The 7,723-nt window shown below is 35.8% G+C and overlaps 1 protein-coding gene across 2 annotated transcripts in view; it reads right to left on the bottom strand.

Annotated features, from left to right (window-relative positions):
• LOC107697757 (rho GTPase-activating protein 29-like) overlaps positions 1 to 6,287 on the bottom strand; it is a 54,372-nt gene extending 48,085 nt beyond the window's left edge. For both annotated transcript variants that reach the window (XM_016498604.1, XM_016498613.1), the window contains exons 1-3: positions 6,195 to 6,287; positions 4,988 to 5,091; positions 3,790 to 4,162 (exon numbers count right to left, since the gene is read on the bottom strand). In XM_016498604.1, the coding sequence (XP_016354090.1) occupies positions 3,790 to 4,072 (283 nt within the window). In that variant the 5' untranslated portion in view covers positions 4,073 to 4,162; positions 4,988 to 5,091; positions 6,195 to 6,287. The remainder of the gene's footprint in view (positions 1 to 3,789; positions 4,163 to 4,987; positions 5,092 to 6,194) is intronic.
• Between the last annotated feature and the right edge of the window lie 1,436 nt (positions 6,288 to 7,723).

Here is a 7,723-nt window from a genome sequence, read left to right as displayed (position 1 = left end):
TACACACACACATATATAAAAAACACAACATTATAATGTACAATATGGAAAATGGAAATTCATCTTCATATTAGTGATTAGTGTTTTAGATGACGAACATTAGATGACAGCCAAGGTAATCTGAAAGTAAAAAATTAAACTACATACTTCAGTACTGACCTCTGAGTTCAGAGCCCAAACTGCCAGTTATGTCCCAGGCCAGCGCAGACCCCAAAATAATCCAATCCAATTACCAACATGTCCATCATGTGCGGCCCCCGGGCAAGTTCACAACCTTTTCAAGATATTCAAAAATCCCTCTCATTGTGAAGACATCTTTATTGAAGCTGTCTAGACCTCATAACTGGGAACGATGTGAAAACAAGCCATCAAGATGTTTTTCCTCAATTTAAATCCATAAAAACTATTAAAAGCTAATCATAAAATATAGTGGCCATTCTCTGCCTCTTAGCTGCACTGTCTATGAGAGCTGCTGTTCAATAATTGCCATTTAAGGTGACATGCTTGACTTCAGATAGAAAAAAAAAATGAATTCCTACTATAGCAGACCACTACTCCCTAAGGAGGGATCTCAAGGTTCTTGCTATTCTTGCATGGGAAAGTGCCAGAAGCTGGCAGTTTGCTCGAAGAACAAAGCTAAAGACGAGAGACAAAGGAAATCGCCGTCACATCAGCGCATGCAAAGCAGCAGTTTTGTAATGGGCCGAAATATTGCACTGTAATAAAGGCTCTGAAGGCTTTGAAAAACGAGGGGTGTCTTTCTGCAGCCACATACTGCAGAGACAATACAGCCATAAACTGAAAGGAACTAAATCACTTTCAATCACACCAGAGCAACTGATTCCCAAGCTCTTTTATGCTCTGCTTCAGCCCCACCCAGTTCACTACCAACAATTACCACTTTGAAGATGTGCACTGATGCAAAACACTAATCACCCAGATACTGGCCACGTAATAATCATTTCCTATGCACACCATTGTAAACAAGGCTCAAGAGCCAATTGTGAATGGAAACTTGGGGTATTTCTTCATTTAAATGTACATCTGAAGGAAGTGCCTCATGTACAATTTGGGAATAAATCAATGGCTGTGGAAGAAATATGGTTTGTGAAGATATGCATTGCTTTTATACATGAAAGTAGAGCTGGGTGATATATTGAATATTTAAAAAAATATATATATATTTACGATATATTCAAAATTATTTTATTGATGATATAAAATGAACCAACATTATGAATTTTAATGCACATTAAATTTGGCAGTTAAGTTTCCTGAAGGCCGTATTCGTTTCTTTTTGAATGATTTTATTCTATGAATCTTTTCAGAATACTGATTAAACAGTTTGTTTGTATCATCACTCAGGTAAGCCATCTATGTGACATTAAAATGTATTTATTATTGCTTTAAATATTCATATAAACTTAAATATTAATATATCTACTTGTCAAAAGGCTGAAAAAATGTATGTGATTATAATAATTTATATTATATTATATTAAACAAATATATACATACTCATTGATCAAAAAGCAGAAAAATACTGAGAGAAAAAAAACTTTAACTATACGCCCAGCCCTAAATGAGTTTAATAAATTCATACTGACAACAGCATTACAATGACAACACAAATGTTCACGGCAGTCAACAAAGTAAATGTAGTGATTTACTGTTTGTTTGCACTTTAAAACATTTCCATGGAAAGGAGGCTCTTAAGTTCTCAGCACTCTCTCAAATTCAACTTCCTGTCCAATTAGTCTCCTTCCCTGCGTTTAGCTGAATTTCAGCCGATTACAGCAAAAGCGCTGCGCCGTGAGTCAGATGTTAGTGTGTTACTAAGCTTATTTAAATAATTCCTGCCGATATATGCCACCAAGGCAGACACACAAAGGGATCTTTTCAGAAATGCTACACATGTGTTTAACCGTTAACCTTTCCTCTCTAAAAGTGCAACTGTTTTGGTCTTTTTCAGATCTTTAATAAGGTCATTCTACGGAAAGATTCCACGGCCGAGACGGATTTGTAAAGCGCCACACTTTCAGAACTATGACAACAATGTAAGACTGACACATAGTTTGTAAGTCTTCAGTGATTGGGAGAGTAACCCTACCCCAACTGAGGTGTTCCTACTGTTCAATGTCCAAAGCTGCGGGAAGGAGAGACCCGGAGGCCAAAAGCACCGGTCACACACTGGCAGCTCTCAGAGTAACTCTCCTACCCAGCTGGGGTCAAGGACCCTCCATCACCCCGCCGAACAAAAGCAGAGATTCCTACAGACCCTGGACAACATGGCAGAGACACAATGGGAGGCTGGAAACACCCCCCCCCATCACATACACACACAACCACCCCTCCATCCCCTCCTTATTAAGGAACTCTCAAGCAAAGGCAAGGATTAGCACACTGGATCCGATCCAAACAGACCCAAACAGCACTGCCTTGGGAATGCAGTAATCGCACATGCAAGAGCAATCAACCCATTCATCTTCATTCACTCTTCAATTATAAAAACATTTCTTGCTGTTTTAAAACACTTCACTTAAAATTACGGAGTACAGAGGAAAAGCTCATTAATAATGAAATAGAGTATTATTTGATCAAATACTCACAATCAAGGAGGTTATGATTTTCAAATTTATTTCACACACCCAAGTAGCCATTTTGATACTTTAATAAGCCATTATTGTTTCCCCCACAATGTTTACAGTATATATATTATAAATATTTTTAAATACAATTTTAGTTTTCTGGTCACAACACAGAAACACTAGCTCAAGTTTGGGGGTGGGTTTATCTGTTTGTCTGGCCAATTGCTGATGGGGGAGTGACTTGGAAACCTGTTTGAAAACAGACACCTTTTTTTATATAATTCCAACCTCTATATATATATATATATATATAGGGGCCTATATATTATTGCTGTCAAATCAATTAACCTCAATTAATCGCATCCAAAATAAAAGTATATATACATTTAAGAAATATTTACACGAATAAACATATTTATATATGATTTATATAATACATAAATATAAATATATATTACATATATTTCTTAAATATATACATGTATGTGTGTGTATTTATATATACATATAAATATACACAGTACACACATATTATGTAAAAACAATATTTAATTTTGGATGCAATTAATTAGGATTAATCAATTTGACAGCACTAATATATATATATATATATATATATACATATATACACACACACACACACACAAACAGGAAATATATATATATACAGTATATATATACATATTTTTTCCTGTTTGTCTGTATACAGTATGTATCTTAAACAGATAAAGTCATAGTCAGAAATTACTGTCTTTATTTTATTTAGAAAAGAAGGACATTGAGCCATTTTTTATTTATTATGTTATGTTTATAAAGATGTTATGTTTATATAACTATATATATATATATATATACACACACACATAGGAATTACAATAGGCCTATATATATTTTACATCTGGACTATATTACACAAAAATGAATTCTCTGCTCCAAATAAAATGCAAATCATAAACGACTAACCTTTCTAAATAAAGAGAAAGTAATTTCCGACTATGGCTTAATCTTTGTTTGAGATTGCTGGCATTGTTAAATGAACTCACAGTGTTGATGGCAAATAAACTTTCCCTTGCCATTATCCAAAAAAGATAAAGAAAGGTTAGTGACCGTGAAACCAAAGCTAACGTTGACCCACAACAGGCTGAAACTCTGACAGCAACAACAAGCTCTTTTCACCAACTCTGTGCAGTCTCACTCTTACCTTTGGTGTTAAAAGCTTCCTTGAGGTGGAGCAGCACATCCGCAAACCTTCGCACATCATTGACCAGCTGCATAATGCAGTCAGGATCGGCACCTGCCATGTCCATGTTGTCCGACCCCGAGCTGACAGAGCTCAGAGAGCCGCTCTTCGCCGATCGGCCCAAACCCCACGACCCTGAGCCCGAAGAGAGGGGGAAAAAGTGGGAGTTGGGAAGCCGTGCCATTCCCAGCGATCGCTTGTTCAGTCCTCCACTGCTTTGCTGCAGCATCCCGGCAGCAAACATCCCAGTTGCAGCCAGTTTGAATGGATCCCAGTGCAACGTTCCCTGGAGACTCTCAGATTCCAAGAGTTTCCTCACCACTGACAGTTGTTCCTGTGTGCACAATGGAGTCAACGTATGGTTAAACCTCTAATGTTTAAAGACAAGAACACTTCTATTTGCTGGACTTTACCGCACATACACACAGGGGAAATTTAAGCTGTGCTAATAGGGATGTCTTACACTGAGCCTCAATGGTGATTTACATCTCAAATAAAGAAAGATTCAAACAGACTTAAAGTGATCTGGTCGGATATACTTTGAGATGGGGATATTAGTTACAAGCAAACCAGGAATTCCAAAGGCATAATTTGACTGTGACCTGAGGCTTAGGAAATCTTGGGAAAAGTTTTCATTTCACTTCAAGCAAGCAGGAAAAGAGATGAGAAAGCTCAAATTCTATCATGTCTCCATCAGACTGTATTGTTTCACATATAAGACTTGTGTTCTTTATAAAGTGCTCTTTTCATAACTTAAAGGGGTCATATGATGCTTTTTTAAAGATCATTATTTTGTACATGGCTGCTTCAACACTAACTGCGGTTACTGAAACCACGCCTTCTTTCTTTGCGTGAACATTTGGGCGGCATTATGCTAATATTTCCACATAGTGAGGTAGATATGTGGGGGCGTGTTAGAACGAGCCGTTTTAGGGGGGCGTGGCAGAGTCTTAACTTTTATAAAGAATATTTCTTTGGATTTGAGACTTTAGTCTTTGCAACTTCAGGGATCTTATCTATGCACAATCAGCTTGTAACACTCCAAAGAGAAAGGAAAACTTGAAATCGCATCATATGACCCCTTTAAAAATGCAGGTAAAAACAATCCTAGTGTATTTACTTTACTCAAGATAAAATGCTTTGAGGAAACCAAACTAACCTCACAGACTGAAGATGAAGTAACATTTCACTTTATGTTTGTTTGGGATTTCTGTCATTTCTGAAAGAACTCACACTGTGGATTGTAAATAAAGTTGTTCCATGCTGTTATTCATAAGAAAAGAGAGATAAAAACAAGGTTAGTAAGAGCAAGTTAGAATTCCAAACATCTATTTTTCCACCAAACCACAAGATCAGCCAAGCAATAACAAGTCATTCTTAAAGTCCAATATCAAAAGCATTCCTAATCATATAAATAAAGTTAAAACTTCACAGAAAGTTACTTTAACATTTACCCAGACATTTTCATTCTACAAATAAAAAATTATGAAAAAAAAGGATATTCAGCTTTGCATTTTTCCCTAACATTATACTCGTGCATAATTGGTGTTTATGTGAACAGCTTAATGTTGCTGTCATTACCATCACACTAATTATTTTAGAGAACAACTGAATTTCTCCAAAAAAGGTTTCTATTGGGTTATGATGGAAATGAAAAGTAACAAAAGAGCAGAATGACAACTTAAAGATCAGAAATACAGTAAGATTTTTACATTAGTTGCTTCATGTCATTTCCACACAGGTCACTATTTGAGAATTTCAATTTAGAAACAATTCATTAATTTTTAGAGAAATATGAATTGAATTATGTTTAGAGAATATGAATTGACTTCTATGTAATTTCTTGTGTTGGCAAATCCAAAGCTTCTTCTCCAAAAACTGCAACATACAGAATGACCACCACAATTTGTACCAAAATTCACCCCCAAGTGCCTCTAACTGAAGAACCACTGAAATGTACATCCCATAGTCTACCTTAACTTGAACAAAGTGAAATAAGGACGCAACGAAACAACAAAACAATCACATCAAACGAGTAAATTCTAACATAGACTGAACCCTATGTCAAATGGCACATATTAAGTCCACTCCCAAACAACACAACATTTCTTAAGTAGACTAGTAATGTATGTAATGTTAGGAGGAAAGGTTTATAAAACTAACCACAAACTAACTCAAAATGTGTACATTTGTGGAACTTTTCCTGTGATGCTGTTAATGCAACATCGCGCACCTCAAATTCTATTTAAAATACGCAGCGAAGCAATTCAGAAGTAGTTCTTCAAACAGTTACTGTTTACTCAAAATCCCATCAGTTAAGCAATTCAGCTATATATCAAATATGAAATTTCAAAATGCATACTCACTTGAGGAGCATATCTCGATCATTGCACAGAGATGCATGTACACCCGAAACCACAATATATCCGAAATACCGTTAAATTCCTGGGTCTGCTCTACCGTTTCTGTCCCGTAAACCGAAGTAATGCTTCTAAAGTGAGCTTCAAATTCCGCTGGGCTTCGCCCCGCCCTCTGGCGGCCATCGAACTCCTGATTGGTCCCGATGGGAAGAGAGGCGGGGCCTCCGTCTCCACCCACTAACAACAGGTGTACGTGCGCTATGGACGATGTATTGATATAGCCTACACGGCATCTGTTCTTTTAGAATATATAAAATAATGCCTTAAAATTATTTTTCATGAATTTACTGTTCATATCTGATATTTCAGGTTATCACGAATCATTAGGGAACTTAAAATCGCTGCTCAAGATTAGAAATTGAAGGGAAGGCTGATTTGGAAAGGGATTTGATCTATCTAGTGGCTGCTTTACTTTTTAGTGTTATGTTCATCTATTCAGTTTTTATTAGCTTTACATTTTTAGTTTAGTTTAGTTTTTTTTAGATGTGGTTATTTTATTATAACAAACAACACATTTTTATATTTGATTTTATTTCTGTTAATGTTTATATTATTTCATATTTTACATAAAGCAGCACACATCATATCCAGTCAATCCGGCCTGACAGCTAGTTTCACAGAACATGAAAACATGGACTTTACAATATATAAACGTTTAAGCATTAATAAACCCATTAAACCCCTTGTAGTATAGATGCCAGCTAATTCAAAGCATGTGGCGGAGCAATGCTGAGCCATTCCGAATGATATATCTTCTTCCTCTGAAGAAAATATTAGCATTCACTACCTTCCTCCTTTAGAGCTAATGATCCATCAGGACTGACAGCATTCAAGCAACAGCAATGAATCATGCAGCAAACAGACAGTTGCATAACCAAGGTGGAAAAAGCATATTCTATACAACATCCGAGAATTTCCGGAAATCTTATCTTTTTTTTTCTGAGTGTTAAGAATAAATTACATCATTAGTCCTTGCCATGTCAAGCCACTAAATGACTCTGAGGGTTTAATAATATAGTTAATAATTAATAATAGGTCATTTAGGATAATTGCAAATCCAAGCTGCTGTTTTTCTGAGAAACAGACTGAAGGCATGTATTACATAAACCATGAATGTGATCTTTTTCTCCTTTTTCTAATAAACTAATGAGCTTTATTAGGTTTATGTGAGTTAAACTATATTAAATATTCAGCAATGGCTAGAGTTCGTTTTAAAAAATAATGCACACTTTAAATCTTTAATAAGAATTTTAATTATATTATGTATCAAAAAAATGTGATTTTGATAATAGAATTGTGTTTATTTTACTTATAGAATTATAGAATAAACGGCGCTCTCTAGTGGTCTTTCCTGTAACGTCGCATTTCCCCCTCCCTTGCATACGTAATCTAGTCAATTGCGAGGTCCTTAAAGAAGTGTATAATATGAAATATGAACGGTAGACTCATTACCGCGAATCGGTTCTTTTAAGCAA

Source organism: Sinocyclocheilus anshuiensis, unplaced genomic scaffold (genome assembly GCF_001515605.1).
Source record: "Sinocyclocheilus anshuiensis isolate Anshui unplaced genomic scaffold, SAMN03320099.WGS_v1.1 scaffold886, whole genome shotgun sequence".
Classification (NCBI taxonomy): Eukaryota; Metazoa; Chordata; class Actinopteri; order Cypriniformes; family Cyprinidae; genus Sinocyclocheilus; species Sinocyclocheilus anshuiensis.
The sequence above is the reverse complement of the archived record's forward strand: the minus strand, read 5'-3'. Positions and strand labels throughout refer to the sequence as shown.